Source organism: Pocillopora verrucosa, chromosome 3 (genome assembly GCF_036669915.1).
Source record: "Pocillopora verrucosa isolate sample1 chromosome 3, ASM3666991v2, whole genome shotgun sequence".
In the NCBI taxonomy this organism is placed as follows: domain Eukaryota; kingdom Metazoa; phylum Cnidaria; class Anthozoa; order Scleractinia; family Pocilloporidae; genus Pocillopora; species Pocillopora verrucosa.
Window position 1 is genome coordinate 27,829,323 of NC_089314.1, and position 21,672 is coordinate 27,850,994.

The 21,672-nt window shown below is 38.7% G+C and overlaps 4 protein-coding genes across 4 annotated transcripts in view; all 4 read right to left on the minus strand.

Moving 5' to 3' along the window:
• LOC131799659 (uncharacterized) overlaps positions 1-21,672 on the minus strand; it is a gene marked incomplete in the record, with an annotated part of 189,028 nt that overhangs the window by 7,354 nt on the left and 160,002 nt on the right.
• Positions 2,951-3,949, minus strand: LOC131770607 (serine/threonine-protein kinase 35-like). Its single transcript, XM_059086326.2, is given in 2 exon segments — positions 2,951-3,922; positions 3,925-3,949. Coding segments are annotated over 2 exon segments (972 nt in total). The 3' UTR covers positions 2,951-2,975.
• On the minus strand, positions 9,823-12,107 carry LOC131770608 (serine/threonine-protein kinase Nek6-like). The gene has a single exon (XM_059086327.2). It carries the CDS (start codon positions 12,040-12,042, stop codon positions 11,083-11,085), a length of 960 nt encoding a protein of 319 aa, XP_058942310.2. The 5' UTR covers positions 12,043-12,107; the 3' UTR covers positions 9,823-11,082.
• Positions 17,129-18,924, minus strand: LOC131770627 (serine/threonine-protein kinase PDIK1L). Its single transcript, XM_059086346.2, has one exon. It carries the CDS (start codon positions 18,839-18,841, stop codon positions 17,867-17,869), a length of 975 nt encoding a protein of 324 aa, XP_058942329.2. The 5' UTR covers positions 18,842-18,924; the 3' UTR covers positions 17,129-17,866.

Genomic DNA, 21,672 nt, shown 5'->3' on the forward strand with positions numbered 1-21,672 from the left:
TTATCTCAATTACGGTTTCTAGATCTGGGCGGCCAATAGTCGCGCCATTGGTCGCTGGGATTTCTAAGGTAAGACTACAGTAAATAGCTCTAATAACCTAATTGAAAAGTAAACAGAGAACATTCCTTTCCGATCATTAATCGTGAGCCAATCGCCATCGACGCAGTACAAACAACAAAAGATAAAACAATATATTGTGCCAGAGGACTATTCACAAGTTTGTTGTGTTTTGACGATCTTCTTTCCAACATTTTGACCGGCTACGTGGTTGAAAAGAAATGTTTCGATGTTGCGCGCAGGAAAACAGATGTTTGTTTTTAGGTGCTGATAGGAGTTGTAACTTATTTAAACACCCTTCAAACAAAGACTAAAAAAACAATTGGAAGATTGAGAATTACTTCATTCCAGAATTGAAAAAAAAGGAGTAGTTTATGTATTAATTCTCGACTTAATTTTCGCAGTTTACGCTACATGTGCCTTTTATACCAAATATAGGTTCTGAAAGTAATAATTAACTCGCCAAGTTAATTGTAAAAACTAATTTACACTGACAACTGACAAAATGCTTAAAATCTAACTGAGAACTGATAAATGGCCAAAATTTTAACTGAATAACTGATCATTTGTACCCCCCAACACAGGACCCTCCTAGCAGTATTACAGTCGGAACGGCGCGATCAACATCAAAAGTTGACTTGTACAAGCAATAATCCCCCCTACGTTTCGACACTCCTGTCTAGATAGATACTTGTCTCTAAATTTCCATGGTCCCCTCTGTACAACTTAAACTAGGAAAGGGGAAAATGTCTCTCCATTTCACGTCGAGTGTGAATTGGATAGACGGCTCCACTGAATTCAAGTGCGATAGGAGGCGTTCCGCTTCATTTCCGGATACCGCAGAAATAACATCATCGACATATCGTTTCCAGGAAAAGGGTTTAACCGGTGAAGAGGCTAAGGCCCTTTGTATCGAAATGCATTTGTTTAAAGTATTGGTTTGACTAACATAAGATCGAGCTCAATCGACTCGATGTATATTGTTAAGTTGTGATGAAAAAATTTTCAGGTTATTACCAAAACTGAAGTCGGCGTTTGCTTCCCTGGCTTCGTTACATTAATTGTTGACTTTGTTGCGGTAAGCCCTTTCGAGTTTGTCTCGAAGGATTGTGAGAATGAATCACTAAAGAGTTCAAGGAAAGACTAGGAAAATTATCACCTGAATACAGACCGGGAGACCTCAGTCATTCACTACGTGACTGAACCACAGAACGTTTGATCAATTTTGTTCATTTATTACCAAACGTTGTATACATGGAAGGTGCATAAAACTGAAAAGAACATTTCATTTACCTTTTTAACCTTAGCTCAATTTTAGCTGCATTAGTTATCCCATCAGTAAAGTAGTGTTACCTTAAAGTAACACATTACGTGAATGTATGAGAAACGTTCTTCCCCTATAAAATCTCCCACATACAGGTTAGGGTGAACCTTAGAAAAGGTTCGGGAATGGTTGGAAAAATTTTAGAGAACTTGAACTCAGCGATGGAAAATTGTTTTAAAAAAGTTAATGCAAAGCTAGCAGACGAGAAGGAAAAGTTCATACTATCCCCGTTCCCTTTCCTCAGGGGAAAATTCGTGCACGAATTTCACTGGTAATAATATACATGGAAAAATTATTCAGTTCTGGTCGGTTAAGATAGATGTAGTTTTCAGGTAATTCAATGGAGAAGAGAGTTAATTCAGTGCAGAAGAGGGTCATTTCAGTGCAAAGAAAGTAACAAATCAGACATTGTGATTGGTCAATAATCAAAGAAACTCACAGATAGCCAATCAAATGCGAGCCTTGGATGTCGCAACAAAATTTGAAAATTTGAAAATTTGCGAGCAAAACAATGGCCGGCGTTTTAAGTAGGTTTTCTTTCGCCACCGCAGCTGAAAACCAGCTCAAACAACGAAAACACTGTGAAAAGCACTGTGTTTGGTTGTCGGTTTGGAAAAAGTGGTGTTTAGAGAAGGGAATTGCCAAGGAAATCGAAAATTACGAGCAGACCCAGCTTAACACTTTGCTCGAGCGATCCAACGCCGAAATTAAAAACAAACATGGTTAAACCTCGGAAACGACGATTCCATTTCATCGAAAGTGATTCGGACACAAACTGAACAATTCCTTGAACTGTTTAGCCGGTCTTTCAACTTTTTTGCGCCTTAAAGATGTGAAGATATCATTGCATATTATTGTTTTGATCGTTTGAATAAATTATTTTTGCACTCGATACGCGCGCTTTGCTTATACTTAATTTTGATAAGCGATCTCGAATTTTTCCATGTATATTATTAACACGTAATCACATGATTTTTCTCGTGCAATTTGGAATAAACAAGCACTTGTTAATTTTTCAAAGACCACAAATTGCACGAGCCCGTAGGGCTCTTACAATTTGTTGGTCTTTAAAAAATTTACTCGTGCTTATTCCAAATTGCACTCGAAATCATGTGATTACCTATACAAAAAAAAATGTTGCTTGAGCAATCCACAAAAAGATCTTATCTCGTTACCAATAGATTACTTTACTCTGTTTGAAAACGGTCACTGCACAAAAGAAAGACTCGTTTACACTTCCCTTCCTCCAATTCAGTTATAGTGTACATTAATTTTCACACAATGCTAGAATATGTTGTTTTGCAAGTTCTCATCGACGAATTTTGTGATCCATAAATCATATGAGGACGAATTTCTAAAGTTATTTAGTGGCTTTTTGCTCAACAAGGTTTTTTTTTGACATGTGGCCCCCTTACGGAATGTGTGCTGTCCAAGCTCGAAGTTTACAACATGCAACCTCTTGGATTTTGGAAGTGAAAATATTGTGAGCTTGCAGACCACAAGGGTCTGAACAGAAAATAAATTGAGCATGGTTACCGTTTAAGAAAGTAAAGTGTTGTTTGCTGACGGTCTAACGATAAGGTCATGGTGATTCTTATGTGGAATCTTCACTTAATAACCTAAAGAGCCATTCCAGATCCAAGTCTTCAGTCTCTTCTAACTTATTACATAGCTCGACAGCGCTCGGTCGATCATCAGGATCGTACTGTAAAGCCTCGATGACTAACCTCTGTACATCCCTGGAACCCTGTGCACGTCTGGAAAATGCTATGTCAGTTTCCGGATTGTACATTGCCATTGCAGCCCCAAGGCCAACTTTTCCAACACCGCGAATACGTTTAAATGCACCGTAATACATTTTTCCGTTGCTTTCTTTGTAATCTCGTTCTAGGATGGCAAAAAACAGCAGGCCAAGGGAAAAGACATCGGCTTTTTCTGTGTAGTGACCTGCGAAACATTCAGGAGCTAACCAGTACGGCGAGCCAACGTCGGAGTCCATATAGTATTGTACGAACATTTGCATCCACGAGCCATCGTTTCTTCGCGCGTCAACTCGTCTAAGTGCGATGTACTCACGAGCCAGGCCAAAGTCGGCTAGTTTAACATTTCCACGTCCGTTCAAAAGTACGTTTTCCGGTTTTAGGTCGCGGTGAACCACGTCATTTCTGTGAAGGTAGGCTACAGCATCAGCAGCTTGACTCATCCACTTCCAGTTGATTCGTTCAGAGCTTGGTCGAGCGAGGCGTTCGTTTAAGTTTCCTCCCGCGCAATACTCTGTCAAAATGAACATGTGCAAGTTGCTCTGATTGTCGACGAACCGATCCGCTCCCTTTATGGCGATGATGTTTTCGTGAGAGATTTGGCAGAGTGTTACTGCCTCACGGATTGCATCAAGAACTTGTGAAGCGTTTAGGCAAAGAACATCTTTTAAGGCATAGACTTTAGAGCGCGCCTCGTCTCTTACTTTGTAGACATCTCCAAATGCACCACTACCAAGGTGCTGTTCAACTCTCACTGTTTTGTCGCCCACACGCAGTCTTGGGGAAGATCAATCCAGGCTTGTTGCATTTCGGGTTTTTTAGGCCACAACTGTTCTCTTTGTTTTTATCCGAAATGTCAATTTGACGAAAACAACGCCGCGTTCAGCCGCTGCGAAACAGTTGGTTCTGATTTCTCGGAAAAAACAAAGTTGCCAATTGATTCGACACAAGGGAACTTACAGGGGTGGTGTTATTTCAATGGTACTCGGTATGAAGGCAATATTTTGATCGTGCATGAATTTACCTGGTGGATATTCAATAGAGGAAGTCTTACAGTATCGTTATTCAAAGCTTGGATATGTTTTAGTTGCCTTGGTAGGGATTAATTCGTTGTAAACGGAAGACCCCCCCCCCAGTCTTAAAATGCAATGTTTTCCGAGAATTCATATCGAAAACTAGACGATCGAGTAGCGTTCACTTGGGCCTCGTATCGAGCGTTTTACTTGAGCATTCACCGCTGGATAGTTTGGTATAATTGAATCTAAGCATGTCTCGTATACTGGGGCTCTACATTCATTTAAGGGGTCATCATTTTCTTCTTCGTTACTATTTAATTTATCATTTACTCTTGCATCGATCATACTCCAATGCAGGACCACTATCTGTTGTTACATTGTTTGATGTAGCTTGTTGATGTGTATCATTATCGTCTGCATCATTTTATAAAGTTGTGAGGTTTCTATCAATATTGTTAATATCAACTAGTATATCTTTGTACAATGATTATGTACTTTGAGCCAGGTAAGAACTTGCTGTATTAACTCTGGTCGTGATGCTTGAAAATAAACATGTCCTCTTGATTGTAACTTTCTTTTAAGCTAAATAAGTATTATTATACAAGATCTATCAGGTGGATGAGGGAGTTGATTACATGTCCGATCACATTCTACTGGTACATTGCATATTGCACCCTTAATTTTTCTCTGTTGTCCTTTGTGCATGACCACGGTCTTCTCAAATACTATTTGTTGAGCTATTCGTATTTGTCCTAGTTTTTCTAATGAGGATAGTTCTGTGGGTATTTCATCCACATACATATTCCCATTCACTACAGCCTGACACGGTAAATTTCCTTTTATGACCTTTGAATGACATGTGTTGCATATATACTGTTTTCCACAAAATGACGGTTGGATATTGAAATATGTTTGGCAAGGGTACTTCTTGTCTAGGCATGTAATTACTGATTTCTTATAAAGTATTCGATTATAGACAGTACAGAAAGGCTGTACATATAAAACGAGGGCCTTCTCTTATTTTCGTCTTAAACTGGTTAATACACAATTCAACTGATCTGGCTTTCACTAATTTCTCATTGAGTTGAGAAAGTAATCCTTTCTTCTTTCTAGCGTCCATAGCTGAATATTTTCTTTAAATGTCTTCTAGAAACCTTTCTTTGGCAACAGGCTCTATGCTGTCATACATGTTTTTTCCTCTATTTTCTCATGAAATGTTTCCTTCAATTTCAGTAATTTTACATGAACAGCAGATAGGTTGTATATCATATTCCATAGTCTGACATTCCTGTTTATTTGAATAATATTATTAATTTCCTCTACTAGATTATCCACAAAGAGTAAATACTTGCAGAAAACCTCTGTCCAGAACCACAGGCCTCTCTAACAAAGAATACTTTGTTTAAGTTTGATACTTAAGTTAACTTGCTTTATTTGCAAAATAATTAACATTGAAGGCATCAGTAAATACACATTAATGCAACTGCCAAAATTTGTTTCAGCCAGAAACTTGTTTATTTTTTCAATTATTAATAATCATGATGTTATCCCACTCATCAATCTGTATGGCCTTGTACAAATGTATGAAACATGTTTCTCTTTTATTTTGTTCATGGGATACTCATTGTTACGACCACTGCTTTGCCAAGCAACTGAGCTAAAACAGATTGAATAACTGGCAATACAGAAAACAATACGGAATACACCAATTGGTAACAGGTTCCATGCTGTCATGCATATGTTTTTTTTCTGTGTTTTCTCAAGATGCGTTTCCTTTCAATTTCAGTAATTTTACATGAACAGCAAATAAATTGCATATCATATTCCATAGTCTGACATTCCTGTTTATTTTGAATAATATTATTAATTTCCTCTACTAGATTATCTACACGACAAATGTGTATTGTCTGTTTCATTGCAGGTGAATGACTGTCTTCTTATGTCAGAGGAGAAAACAATTGCTTTACTTTTGTATTTTGTTGATAAATAAAAGCTATACAGTAACTTGAAATCCACATTAAAAAGCTTGTTTTCCCAGTGTGGTTCCTTAAGATCAAGGCATCTTAAGATATTCTGCTTTCAGTTAAATTACTTGATTCTCTGTGACTTACTTCATTCATGTGTACATTTATGTTAGTGCCAAAAATTGTAACACTGTCAAGCAGGGTAACAGATATTAAGTAGTACTTACTCTGCATTGTATTGTTAAGCTGAGATCCATTTTTGATAATTGCATTTAAGGTATTTGGGTTCTAGTAATTACAAGGTGAAATGACTAAGTAAGGTAAAATAAAGAACTACTGCAAAACAGTGGTCTTTTTAACACTTGTGTTGACTTGATATCTCTTTAATACCTCTCTTACATTGCTGCTAATTGCCACATCATATTTTGTAATTTGTTAACCTTTTAGTTCATACAGATCAGTTGCTCCATATAAACTTTGAAAGTGACTCGCTAGGTTGTCTGTAGATGATATATCTAATAGACCACAGGTCCCTAGAGTGTGACTTTTACCATAAACATCTCTAGCATGTGAGTCAAACACTTTAAAATGGCCATTATCAGCACAGTAACTTATACCCACAGCAATGCATCCAACCACTAAAATATATGACCTATATCATTCTGATATCAATGACTCAAAAGCTCTCTTCAGGCCCATACAGTATTGATATCCCTCAATGGTAGGCTCACCATGGACATTACCAAGGTAACTTTCACTTACCAATTGGTTCATACGTCAGCGTGCATTCATCGAGATATGAAGCACGCAGGAAGTTTGGAGAGCATGAAAGATGCGCAACTCCAGCTTCTTGAGTGCTCTCCAAACTTCCCAAGTGCTTCATATCTCGATGAACGCACAGATGACGTATGAACCAATTGTTTTATAACATTTTCAACCCCATGGAAAATTTTTTTCTCAAGGGATTTGTTTGCTGACATCAAGAGTGTGCACAATAGGAATATGAAGCACACTCGCGCAATTGAATTTGATTAGACAAATTTACCAGTTATGTTATATTGTATTCTAGCTGATAATCTTCCTCTAGTACTGTAAGCATTGATGGTAATTCTGTTAGCAGTAAAAATGATTGTCTTAATAATTGTGACAAACTGCTTTACTAGTAGTTGATTTCCAATATGCATTATTTGTTTCAAGTCATTGGGATTGCCTATTCCTTTCATATTGTGGTACATTAATGCACATAAACTCATTGCAACACATTATTGCCCAGGGTTTTGTCCAAATACAACAACATCCCCCTGGCTATATGGTGCTTTTATTGTTTTCCTGGGATCCACAAGGTGCATACAAGGAACTGGGTTTTCTCTATATCATTATAGAGCTTGTTCTTTGTACAATTTCCTCTGTGAGTTACACCCTTGAACTCACTATATGGGAAATTTCACAAAAGGAACCTTAAGTATTTGAGATATTTCTTTCCATGTTTATCTCTACTTGAACTGTAGACATATCTCATCGAAGAGTTAACGTTTCTTGTTCTAAAAATTGGTTTCCTTCTCATTTTTTTTGTACAAACCTGATTCTTGTTTTTTTTTCATGTTGCATTATTTTTAATAAGATCATGGACTTTCGATGAATTTGGTACGTTTTTACCTAAACGGCTCCGTACATAACTTAGCAGTTTTCTAATTTTCTGAGAGAGACGTTTTAACATCCTCACTAGTACTCTGCTTGGTTCACGATCACGTTTATAGCCATGGCATTCACACACAGCACGAGTACGATTATAATATACAGACGTTGCACAACGAGATCTGAATTGTTTTACTTTTATTGACACTGTAACATCATTATGTTCATGTACATTAGTCATATTGACAACTTTTTCTTGTAGGTCACAGTCACCAAGAGTATTCACGATCGCTTGTACAATAATAGTGATTGTGTAAGAAATACCAAATCGTACTTTACAAGTATTGAACCCTATAAAAACCAATAACAGAAACAAGATATTTAACGGAAGAGCTAAGCTCAGATATTCAACCTTACCATTCAAGTTGCTTAATTCTGTCAGTATCCTTATCCAATTCGCTGTCGTTAGCGCCACCTTCGAAGTTGTGTTCACGAACATTCTTGATTTTCTCAGCAAGTGAGGTGTTCGTCTCCGCATCACAGTTTGTTGTTAAATTGGCTGTCACAGTTTTGCTAGTATTTCGAGGTTTGAACTCGCATATGGGTCATTTGTTATCTCGTGAGAACTAGTCATGATGAACTTTGCGCATTTGCCTGGCTTTTCAGCTAAAGAGTTCGTGGACCGGCCCATTCCGAAACGCTCGACATTATTTAGTGTGGGCCTACCACGAAATCGTGTGCATTTATATCTGAGATGAGCGTATAAGACAGGAATCTTTGCAACGCGGACTTCATAAAACACAGCATTCTGTAAATTTATGTTGTGTACGAAGAGCGAATAGTAACCGAAGTTGCTGCTCTCTCATCCCCAGTTTCCACGGTTTACGCAAGGAACGCCTGGGACTATGACCTCCTTTTGACGCCTAAGAACTTGTGGAGTTTTCTGGCTCTTCGGATGAGGATATTTTAATGATCAAAGTGCGAACAAAACGCGAAAAAAGGTCGAAAACTTGAAGTTTGAGATTTGATTTGCTGACGATCAAGATGTGCACATGAGACTACAAACCTTAAAGGTTAGTCTTAAGATGTTGATGTCTTACTTCTATGAATCACGAAGTGATGTGTGGAGGCGATCGTGAGATATTCGTTACGATAATAGAAGGTAGTTTACAATTTGATCTTATTTTACTTCAACTTTGAAATAAAATTACGTTAAGTTCGAGGTGGCCCCCATGCTTCAAATCACTTCAAATAACATCTTCTCTTCTTTCTCTTTGTTGTCCCATTGGACACAAGGCTTAAAAAAATGTTCCAGCTTCAGGATTGAGTTGCTCTTTCTACAGCCTTCGGCGAATTCGTTTTTGGGAGGTTGAGGTGGATTTTCCAAGTCGTGGCTCATAACTGTCTTTGGCCATTTTGCTCTCCAAGTCTGTTGTACTTGGTACGTAGGCATGTGTCTTAACAACATTTATAGTCTTGCCTCGATCATCTGCGGTTTTATCTAATTTTGTTGCTGTGTTTTGGTGAGAATTTTTCTGATGGCCCTTTTGGGCTTGAAGGGCTAACTAGAGGATAAACTTCGGTAGAACTTGTTTTATCACATGGCCCCCAAATCCCTCACCACTGTCAGTTCATTGTTTATTTATTTAGCTTTCGGTCTAACCAGTTCATTTACCTCAAAAAAATGCGTGGGCTTTGTCTGATGAGTTTAAACTGGTGCCGTTTTCTTCATGTTCATGTGTTATTCGAAACGGGTGGCGTCATCTTCATTCTATCTTGTTTATTTCAGTAGAATACTTCTGCCTTACGAAATGAATTTTGAGTCGAAGTGTACTATAAAACTCGCAGATTAAAATTATCTAACTTTCTCTGGTTCTTAAAACATGAGATGAGCGATACAACAAATGAATAATTACTCAAGGGGCTGGAACTCCTTGTTTCTTTAGAATGTGAACCATAGTATTTCTGTCATATTTAAAACCGAATTTCGGGTTAAAATGTCTTCAAACCAGTTTGACTTGTATTTCACTTTGCCAGATAAGTCTTGATCCTTCAATTTTTATTTCTTAATTGAGACTGATGATTGGAATTAACTATTATGTTCTCTGCTGTTTAGGGAGATGTGAAGTGACCCCACTACATATGGTTGGTACTATTGACAGAAAGGATAGGTGTGACATTTGCTGTGGCGAGCTGGCATTCAAGAGAATGTCATTAGTACCAGAAGCTTACTACTGGTATAAATTATCAATCTTTTGTTCTCTCCACACAACTTGCCTCAACTAGCTTATGCTATATGCAACTTGTGTCTATACCTTTTTTGCAACTATAAAATTACAATAAAGTTTTTGGAAAGTTTTGCCACAAAAATTTCTTCATTTTGAATTGCGTGGTATTGAAGTTCTTTACGGTTGGCTGACACAATTGCATGGGCCATCCGTTGTGAAACAGTGTCTCTTTACACTAAGACACCGAAAGAAATTTATGCATAGGATTGGACTTTATTAAGGGACGAATTATCATCAAATTACACCATAGTTAAAGTTCAATTTCTAGGAATAACCTCCTTGTTTGTGAACGTGAATACTTCAGCATGAGAGCTGTGATTCACGAGTTACTGAGGTGTGTCCATTGGATTAACCTTCATTTAAATATATGTGTTTTGAGATTTATCTCTTGAAAATGAGTTGCCCATGCAAGAACTTACGAAACGAATACATATAGCGTTTTCTAAGAATTGAATCCATATCAAAGGAAGTGATTACCACTTCAGGATTTGCCTCAGGCAAATGGAAATGAAAGCAAACATGGTGAGACACGATCAGTATTTATGCTGCATATATATCTGTTAAGGGAACAACGTAGAAACTCAGGAAAGTATATTTTTGATAACCACAGTTTTAGTAAGCAATTCTGCGTTGAGATCATTTCTTAGATTAGCATTAAGTGATGTACGTAAACTGTTCGTATTTCATGTAAGCCTTAGCTGGTCACCCTAGCGAAGAGAGAAGAAGATACATCATAGTACCATTTCAAACGATGAGAGATTTCGCCGCCGCTATAACAGCTCCTTTTGCTCAAGAAAAACATTTATTATGCTTTTATAGCTCATCAGTGGCTACTACCTCAACTGCTTAGGTCAACATGTTGAATTAAACGTGATATATGTCACCGAAGAGTTTTAACATCCTTTGATAGTCACTGTTTTTAATAATTCTTGTTATTTCAAGTTTCATTTCGCTTCGAAAGAGTCTTCAATAAACAGTCTTATTGCTAAGTTCAAAGTAACTTGATTCCATTTCAGCATATTCGTTCCTTTTCTCTGTTTACAAAGTGTTACAGTTCTCGTTGAAACGTTGCTCAATGGCCACGAGACTTTGATAAACCTGTTGAGCAGTCGGTCGATTATGCGGATCGTAATTCAAGGCCTGGCGAATTAACATCTGGAGAGAGCCGAAATAGTTAGAGGAACTAGAAAACACAATGTTGAAGCAAGGGTTAATAGTCTCCATAGCAAATCCAAGGCCAATTCTTCCCGGTAAATTTGGAATAGCAACAAAGGCTCCGTAGTATGCTTTCCCACCAATTATGACATGATCACGCTCGAGAATTGCATAAAGGAGCACTCCAAGACTAAAGACGTCAGCCTTTGCGCTATAACCGCGAATGCTGAATACTTCCGGAGCCATGTAGTATTTTGTTCCAACCTCTGATTGCATGTAGTATGGTGCGAAGATATTTTGAGCATAACCTTGGATTTGAGTAAGTGCGATGTACTCGCGTGCCAAACCAAAATCCCCCAATTTGACATCCTCTGTCGCAGTCAAGAGCACATTATCTGGCTTCAAATCGCGGTGAACCACGTTACGCGAATGGAGGTAGGCGATAGCATGGGCCATTTGTTTCATCCACTTCAAATTCATTTGGTTGGTGCTCGGTGAGGGGAGCCGTTGGTTGAAGTTTCCTCCCGGACAGTACTCTGTCAAAAGCAACATATGTAAGTAGCCTTGAGTACCGTTAACTTGCCCGGTCCCCAGTATGGCAATTATATTTGGGTGAGAGATTTGTTTCAGCAGCTCGGCCTCGCGGACCACGTTTTGAAGAGCCGAAGCATTGAGACAGAGAATTGATTTTAACGCGTAGAAGTTGAAAGTTGCCAGGTCTTGTACTTTGTAGACAACACCAAACGCTCCACTGCCAAGCGTTTCTTGGATTCTTAACAGTATGTTTCCACACTGAAATGTCGTTGGAAAAGTAGTAGCGGCTGTTTGCTGCATCATTGCCATAGTTCCTTCGGAAAATTGAATTGCTTGGAACTTGGCTTGCAACTAGATTGTGCATCTCTACTACTATAGGGTGGTTCATTTATGTAATATCCCGGATATTACGGTGTCAAAGGCTTTGACACCGTACTTCAATTGTACCTATAGGGTATACTCTTAATTGTGTGTTATGGGGGAGTTAAGTCATGTGATGCAAGTTGACGATGGTTCCCTCACGTATTTCTGGGAAACGCTAGATCATCCAATAAATCACTTCCGGCTCGGTTGATCGGAAGTTACTTTCTCGGAACAATCTTGTTTTTTTGATAAATGCGTTTCCGAGAATTGAATTGATATCAGAGAAGTGATTTCCACTTTCGGCTTTACTTTAAGCAATTGGGAATGAAGGCAAACATTTTTAGATCCAAGTAATAGTCATGAAACGTGCAAAACCACAGGAAAAACAGACACACTATTTATAGAGGCATCACGTATTGATATAAATAATAAATTAGTTCAGCTATTGTTCTATCAGTTGAAGGAGGGGTTTCCATTTGTTGTAATGGATCTCAAGTTTACTATTCTTTCTGGCTATAAAACGTTCTATTTGAAACGTACTCTTAATTCTTTCGAAAAAGGATTTAAAGGATAGAGAAGTCTTATTTAGCTTGGTGCGATAAATAAAATATTTACCTTCTAGTACAATATAACTAAGAAGGATTCCGTCATTGTCATGATTAGTCGCGTCAAAAAAACCAACAACAATATCTTTAATATCAGGAGACTTCAAAGTAATGCCCTGTGAGTTTAACATGACAGTGACTTCATCCCAGAAAGCATGCACTCTTGGACAATAAAATAACAAATGTTCTAAAGTCTCTAACTACTTTTAGCAAAAATAACACAATGGGGAGTCTACTTTCTTAAATTTAAACAACATAACATTTGTGTATAAGATTCTATTTAGTATTTTATATTGAAACTCCCTTAGTTTGGTATGCAAAGTTGTTTTAAAAGGCAGTGAATAAATCTTCTCCCAATCTAGATGAAAAGTGTCTGTATTAAATGCTTTGTCGTATTTCTTCATTGCAGTTGGTATACTAGATATCTTAGAGACGAAAATCTGGTACAATGATTTTGAATAAAGCTTCTGTAAAGTCTTCTGTTCACCATCAACCCACAGGGAGAAATTACTTAGATTTTGGTATTGTGTGTTTCCGTAGATAGAAGTCCTATTTAGTTTCTAACTAACTATTTATTTGAACTTGATCATACCTGAAGTTTGAACGAGTTTTTGCTACATTGAAATAATCGATTGAATCAGCATTAAGTCATGTAAATAAACCATCTGTTGATATGCCGTGAAATTTTAAGCGATTACTAGTCATGCAAATATGACGAAGACGATGAACATTTTCATGTGGCCATGAAAATTATTTCAAACGACGAGACTTATGGCAAGTCCTTATGCACCACTATTTAGGTCCTAACACTGAATTCTGCATTTTCATTTGAGTTCGAAGGTATCTTCCATATGGCATGGAAAAGCGTCAACTACCTCATTACTGGAACTTGTTGACTCCGTCAGTGCTGCGAACCTTTTCGAGTTTGTAACGAAGAATTGTGTCATTTATGAGAATGAATCCCTACAGAGTTAGGAAAGACTAGACCTGAATTCATCTGTATCTTAAAGGTCAGTCTGGTCTCACTGAAACGAAATGTGAAGACCAGGAGACCTCAGTCATGCACTACGTGACTGAACTACAGAACGTTTGATCAATTTTGTTCATTTAATACAAAACGTTGTATACTTGAAACCTGCATAAAACTGAAAAGGACGTTTCGTTTACCTTCTTAAACTTGACTCAGTTTTCGCTGCCTCAGTCTTCACATCAGTAAAGTAGTGCTACTTTACAATAGCAAATTATGTGAATGTATGAGAACGTTCCTCATCTCCTATATAATCTACCACGTACAGGTTAGGGCGAACCGAAGAAAAGGCTCGGGAGTGGTTGGAAAAATTAAGGGAACTTGAACTCGAGCATGAAAAATTTTTTTATAAAAGAGTTGATGCAAAGCTAGCTGACGAGAAAGAAAAGATCATCAATAAACCCTGTTCACCCTTTTCGTAAGGGAAAAATTCGTGCAAGAATTTCACCGAAAAAAAACGTTTCTTGAGCAATCCACACCTTATCGTTCAAAACGACGATTGCTCCTCCAGATGTAACTTCAGACTAAAGAGCTATTCTAGACCCAAGTCTTCAAACGTATCACATAGCTCGTCTCAACAAAGCCTCAGTGACTAACTACTGCACATCCCTGGAGCCCTGTGCGCGTTGAAAATTCTATGTCAGTTCCTGGATTGTACATTGCCTTTGCAACCCCAAGGCCAACTTTTCCAAGACCGCGAATACGTTGAATGCACCGTAATACGCTTTTCTGTTGCTTTCTATGTAATCCCGTTTTAGGATGGCAAAAAACAGCAGGCCAAGGGAAAAGACATCGGCTTTTTCTGTGTAGTGATCCGTAAAATATTTAGGAGCTAACCAGTACGTTGTGCCAACTTCGTAGTCAATGTAGTATTGTGGGACCTTTTGCATCCACGAGCCATCGTTTCTTCGCGCGTCAACTCGTCTTGGTGCGATATACTCGCGAGCCAGGCCAAAGTCGGCTAGTTTAACATTTCCACGTCTGTTCAAAAGTACGTTTTCCGGTTTTAGGTCGCGGTGAATCACGCCGTTTAAGTGAAGGTAGGCTACGGCTTCAGCAGCTTGACTCATCCACTTCCAGTTGATTCGTTCAGAGCTTGGTCGAGCAAGGCGTTCGTTTAAGTTTCCACCCGCGCAATACTCAGTCAAAATCAACATGTGCAAGTTGTGTTGATTGTCGACGAACCGACCTGCTCCCTTTATGGCAATGATGTTTTCGTGGGAGATTTTGTACAGTGTCTTTGCCTCACGGATTGCATTAAGACGTTGTGAAACGTTTAAGCAAAGGACGTCTTTTAAGGCATAGAGTTCAGACCCCGCTTCGTCTTTCACTTTGTAGACATTCCAAATGCACCACTACCAAGGTGCTGTTCGACTTTTACTGTTTCGTCGCCTACATGCAGTCTTGGGGGAAGATCAATCCAGGCTTGTTGCATTTCGCGTTTTACAGGCCACAACTGTTCTCTTTATCTAAAAGTCAATTTGATGGAAACAACCAGTTTAGCCGCTGCGAAATACTTGGGTCTGATTTCTCGGAAAAACGAACTTGGCAATTGATTTGACTTATGGGAACGTACAGGGGTGGTGTTATTTCAGTAGTACTCGGTATGAAGGCGATAGTTTGATTGTGCACGAGTTTAACTGTTGTATATCCAAGAGAGGAAGTCTTACAGTATCGTTATTCAAAGCTTGATCATGTTTTAGTTGCCTTGGTAGGGATTAATTAGGGATCAGTCTTTGTAAACAAAAGACCCTTCCCCCCCCCCCCCCCCCCACTAGTCTTAAGATGCAATGTTTTTTCCGAGAATTCATATCCAAAGTAAATGTTCTGTGGAGTAAATGATCATTTGTCTGTTAAATATAGTAAACAGGATTAGCACCTTTCGGTTAGGCCAAATATGCTACATTGCAGGGTTTGCTTGAAGGTAGGAGCTAAAACCGATTATTTCTGATGTTAGTTTGTTCTTAATTATCCCTATCCATTTAGTAAGTAGTAGTACCCATAATGTATATTTGAGTTATTTTTTTTTTTCTTAAAAAAAAAAAACCTCTATGCTAGCTTGTAGAGTGATATGTTGCTCGCACCAATCAGATCGTTGCATTAGGGTATGTATCTCGCACTAATCAGATTGCCGCATTGGGCTATGTATCTCGCACCAATCATATCATAGCATTTGGATATCTTGCACCAATCACGACGTTTGGATATTTTGTTCTTGCCAATGATGTCATGGAATCAGGAAGCTGTGCAAAAAGAATGATAGTAACCAGATAATTTTGTTCCCATTTGATAAGTGTAATGGTTTGTGGCCTTCGTGAGAACCTCGTCGACTAACTTCGAGATTTATCGGGATATGAAAGGTTCGCATTTAACTTTTTGCATCATTTCTAAGTTAGAAAATGTTTTTCCACTCCTTTACCCACAACGCACACGCCAAACAACTTACATTCCATCACGTAATATGAAAAGTCCAGTCAGAACATACCCAATCATTGCACCACATGAACATTAGCCAATTTTCCACGTGCTTGAATTGTATTGCACCAATCAAATTCCATTTTGCCACCTTAGCCTTCGCTCCACTACGTGTCATTTCCTTGTAAACAACCTGAATTTAATCACGTATTATAACTGCATTGTCCAACCCCACTGAAATAGATTCACATGGAACTAAATGTTACTAATAGTGAAATTTCCATGCAATTCTCAAATGTATCTTCACTTATTCGAGATCGCAATATATCTTTGGTTAGGGCATATTGGAGATACAACAGAGTTTCAGTTTCCTTTTCGTAGTAAAAGTACGTGGAATTATACTTTCGAGGCGAATAATTTTGATCTTCTCACTGTTGAAGGAACGGCAGTAAGCGTATTCCCTTTCGCAACCGTTACTTAGCCTTGTCACGCAAAGCGCGTTATCTTTCCAAAGAGGAATAGATGGCGTTGTGTGACGAGACCAAGCAACAGCTGCGAAGGAGACAACAGTAAGCGTTACACCAATGCACTTTAGTTTGCTTAGAAGTATTTAGATTTCTCTCTCTTAAAGTGAAGTAATGTGATATTCTAATTCTTTGAAAGTTATGCTCTTTTTTAGTTTCAAAAATGAAAACATCAGGTACCCAAAGTGTCCCATCTCAACCTACCCAGCCGAAAAAATAGCTCTTGCATGCTGCGCATGCCTATGTTTATTAAGAACTTGAAGGAGAGTGCTATGAACAAAACACCAAACAAAGCACAAACAACTGGCTATAAGCGTGGAAGTCATGGGCTTCCAAAATTCCTGTAACACAGCCCATACTTCAAGCTATGTTTCCAAGAATTTCGTAATCCGTAACTTCCCTGGTCCGGCTTGCATTTGCCCAGGTTTATCAACTAAAGATCCTTACAAGGAAGAATTCTATTCACACTCTCAGATGCCAGACTTAGATAGCATTTTATTTGAAAAGGTTCTTATCTCAGACACGAATTGCAGTGTAACGTTTCTCAGAAATTACTCGTGAAACCAACTTATGTCGATCTTACATTATGTAGCGAATTTCACTTTCTCTGTATTTAGGCATCAAAAGTGAAAAAAAAACCAGTCATTTCATAGAAAATTTATTGCTCAACTTTAGAACCCGACCGAACCATCGAAACATGATACGAACGAACTTTCTGCTGAGAATTCTCTTGTATTCCACGGCGCACAATTATAGTGAAACTTCAAGGGATAAGTGCACGATCTCGATGGATCTCCACTTTCCGTCACTTGTTTTAGTTTCTATAGATTAAGTACCTCTTTACATTTTCTTCGCCTAGTTCGAGAGATTGTAGTAGACGTTGATTAAAAGAAAAGGGCCAACAAGGACTGTGATGTAGCGATGTTGACAAGGACTGTGATGTAGCGATGTTGACAAGACGCTTACATGTCCTTTAGAAACTCACAGCCAAGATATATTCCTGAAATTCTTATTTGCATGCCTCTTACCTTAATTTCTGTAACTTAATCTTGCAGCTAATAATCATGTGGCAACGCTTTACTTTAAAGGACAAGTGTTACATGTATAGTTTTTAAGTTCTCCTCTAAGTTTCTTGTCCGGTCATGTACCAAGGTACGGAAATGACATTACACCTGTTCGGCAGAGTTACATATATACGCTTAGAAGCACGAGCCAGCCTCATTCGAATCAGTCGAAGACTGTCCAAGTCCTATATTCTCTTGAATAGCTCTCAAATGGTTGCAAATCTCTTGAGCGGTCGGCCGATCATATGGGTTGTATTTCAGCAACTCATGAACGTTTCTCTGTAGAGCGTTGGATCCTTGAGCGTGACTTGAAAATTGAATTCGTATATTCCTATCAAAATTCTCCATCGCAAAGCCGACGCCATACTTCCCTCTACCAGGAACACTTACGAAGGCCCCGTAAATGGCTTTCCCGTTGATCACGATGTAATCCCGCTCGAGTATTGCAAAGAGGAGCGTTCCGAGAGAGAAAATGTCGGCTTTTTCAGTGTAATGGCCGCGGAAAAATTCTGGAGCTACCCAGTGGATTGGACCTGTTCCCGATTGCATGTAGTATTGCGTGTAAGTTGTCAGCCACGAACCATCATCTTGTTGCACGCTAGCTCGTTTTAGTGCGATGTACTCACGGGCAAGGCCAAAGTCGCCCAATTTGACATCTTCTGATGCAGTCAAGAGTACATTATCTGCTTTCAGATCGCGGTGAACTACGTTGCACGAGTGAAGATGGGCAACAGCTTCGGCGGTTTGGGTCATCCATGTCAGATTTTGTTGGTCGCTGCTTGGTCGAGCAAGGCGATCATTTAAGCTTCCGCCTGGGCAATACTCGGTCAAAAGGAACATGTGCGAACCTCGGCTATCGCGAAACTCGCCAACACTCACGATCGCAATAACATTTTCATGAGAGATTCGGTTTAGTGTTGAAGCTTCGCGGATGGCATTACGAATGGCTGAATCATCCAAACAAAGGATATCTTTCATAGCGTACACTTTGGACGTTCCTTCTTCTTTTACTTTGTAGACGACACCAAAAGCGCCGTTACCAAGTCGCTGTTGGATATTTACTATTTTCTCACCTACTTGAAGCTGTGTTGGAAGGTTAGTTTGGGCCATTTGAAAGTCCCTTCACAGAAATTACCTAGCCAGATGCAAAATGTAAATGAAGTCGGAGCTTCGACCGACGCGGGGTCGTTTTCTGGGAAAAGTAACGTGTGTTTATCAGAGCTTCCTAATTCGAACTAGCGTGCATTGCGGCCTTTTGTGAATTTTTACTTCCGGTTGCGAAGGTACTGGTTGAACCCCATAACTTGAGTAGGATGATAAATATCAGCTAGTGAACGTTTCGAAAAAGACAAAAACGGGAACAAACTTTGCTCATTTACGATTGCTAGTTGTAAAAACACTTAATGCAGTGGACCTGGACGAATATGGCAACTCATCAAACAAAGTATCAGAGAAATTTGATTGAGAAAGTCAATGTAGGGCCATTCTTGATAAGAAAAAAGTTGTCGTTCTTTTTATGTTGCTGAAGTTGTTTTTGTTGTTGTTGTTTTCTTTGTGCAATTGCGATAGCAAAAGAAGAAGCCGGAAAATGAATCGATGTCGAGTCCATTCCTTTAAGTCCTTTAGAGTCCTGCAGACTCGTCTCTTGTATAGCAAAGTTTATGGGGAGAAGAAAAGTGAAAAAAATTGCAATGAATCAATCAGTGGGATTCACCAGACATTATGCAACAGACTGGATGAAGATACAATGAGTACCTTATTACGTGAATAAGTTAAGAGATTATTCTCTTCACTAATCATAATAGCATAAAAACAAAACAGACGAAACAGTGACAGACGGCGGAAATTGATACACCAAAGCGCTAGCAAATAGCAATTCAGCTCAGGCAGGACTGGGCTGATTAATGTAATGCAGGAGCAGGTGCTTGCTTATGTGATTAACCGTTGAGATCTTTGAGACTGGTACTCCTGGAAGGTCAACACTTTGAAAGTTAGACCTCACGTGCGCTCTCCTGCTGAGTTGGCATTTGCATCTGAATGAAAGTTATTGTGGTGTGGCTTAGCGGAACTGTCATCTTAACCAGCCGTTCATTCAGCCGAATCAGCCAGTAGTGCTCCTAAATCACACCTGAATTTGCACAATTTTGTAAGCAGAAGAGTCTTCATCCCTGTAACCCAACTGTTAACTAGCCTACAAAAACTGACTACTTTTAACTTTCGAAGCTAATTTCAATCCAACCTCTAAAGCTTTTCAAATTTGTTTCGAAAGGGGTCCGATATAAATTTCCTGTTGATAACAAAGAGTTCGAGTATGACACTAGCTTAGGTTTCGCGTTTCTATAGCAACACTTATCTTTCGCTGAGGGTACACAGGCTGGCGGCTGGCGCGGATTGGAGTTGCATAGGAACTGACGTACAAACGATCCTCAGTCTTGTTGTGCAACCCGTGATAAATTTGCCAAGAATTAAAATTTTTATGAAAAGATATATGTTGATCGTAGTCAAGCAAAGGGCACTTGACAAACTTTAATTTTTGTTGAAGACATAACTGACCATAATTCAACCAAGGTCATCTTTTGTTTGCGAGTTGCGAGCTCGCATGTAAGCGGCTCGCACGCTTACTGCGCGTACGTGTGGTAGCGTTTTGCGGCTTGAGGGTCAAATCTTGAGAATGTTTTTGCGCAGGTGATTTAGCAGGGTTGGTGGTCTTTTAGCAGATAATTTTTCGAAAAATGTCTTGATTTGTCTTTGCTATCGCTGATGAACAGTTCAATTTTTGTCCATGAGGATAAAGAAGACTTTGTCAGGCATGCGGCGTAGTGTTGATATTGGTTATTTAAAGAATACAGTGTGTTTACGTCTTCTTTTTTAATTGAATGTACAACTTCGGTTAATATATTTTTAATGCTGTGCCTATTTGCTTGTGTTGTATCAATTATTTGTAAGAGAAATTGAGTGTCTTTTTGCACGGGATAACCTTTTTTCGAAACAGCCTGAAAAGCCGGTGTGTGTATTACTTGGCGAATAAATCGAGTGATAGCGGCACTCGGTTGCACAACTTCTCTTGTATGGTGTGCAGCATTAGAACAAGTGTGAGAAAGGCCCGAATCAATGACTGTCTTGATTGACCTGCACCATGTCTTAAATAATTGCTGATGTTACGACAGGCCACCATTTTATAACAGCCACCTGAAAAGAAGCTCCCTTGCTTTTTCATTCTTTTTTTTTTTTTTTTTTTTAAAGCTCATGGTGTTCGTTGGTCTGTTTGTTTGTTTTTTCATGTCGTTTGTCGTCTTTGACTCGAAATTGCCAAGAATTCTATGGTTTAGAAATAGTTTGCAAAATCTGTCAAAGTATGCATGTAGTATTATGAATTATAATTTTTTTTTCAGAGCTCAGTTGAAACCATTATCATATGGCTACCGCTATGTTACAGGTGTACTGCGTGGAGAGGATAGAATCACGCAAAATTGCAAATTATCCTTGATATCTTTGTTATCAAAGTCATTTTGTCGCATCAATACATTTTTTCAATGTTGATATGTTTTTCTTAAGTACATTTTCCCAAATTTTCAATCAGTACAAAAAGCCGCAAACAAACTCAGCAAATATGTTGTTCGGTTACTAGCGCAAATGGTGCCAAGCAAACAGACCCCAGGGAAAATTAAAATTAAATTTTATAGTTAGAATATAAAGGAATGTTTTTTTTCTCATTAAAAAAAAACAAAAAATGAAACCAGGACAACTAAGGTAATCGTAAAACATTCGAAAGTGGCTTCATGAGAAGACACAAGTGCTTTGCACTGTAAGTATTAAGCCCGCTGGGCTCGTCTTTTTCAGGTGTGATAATCCCGAAGTTAATTTGATTTAATCTCATTAAATATGTCATGGGCCGACTAGCTTAAATTATCAACACTCTCGAGTTAGCAGCTGGATAATGT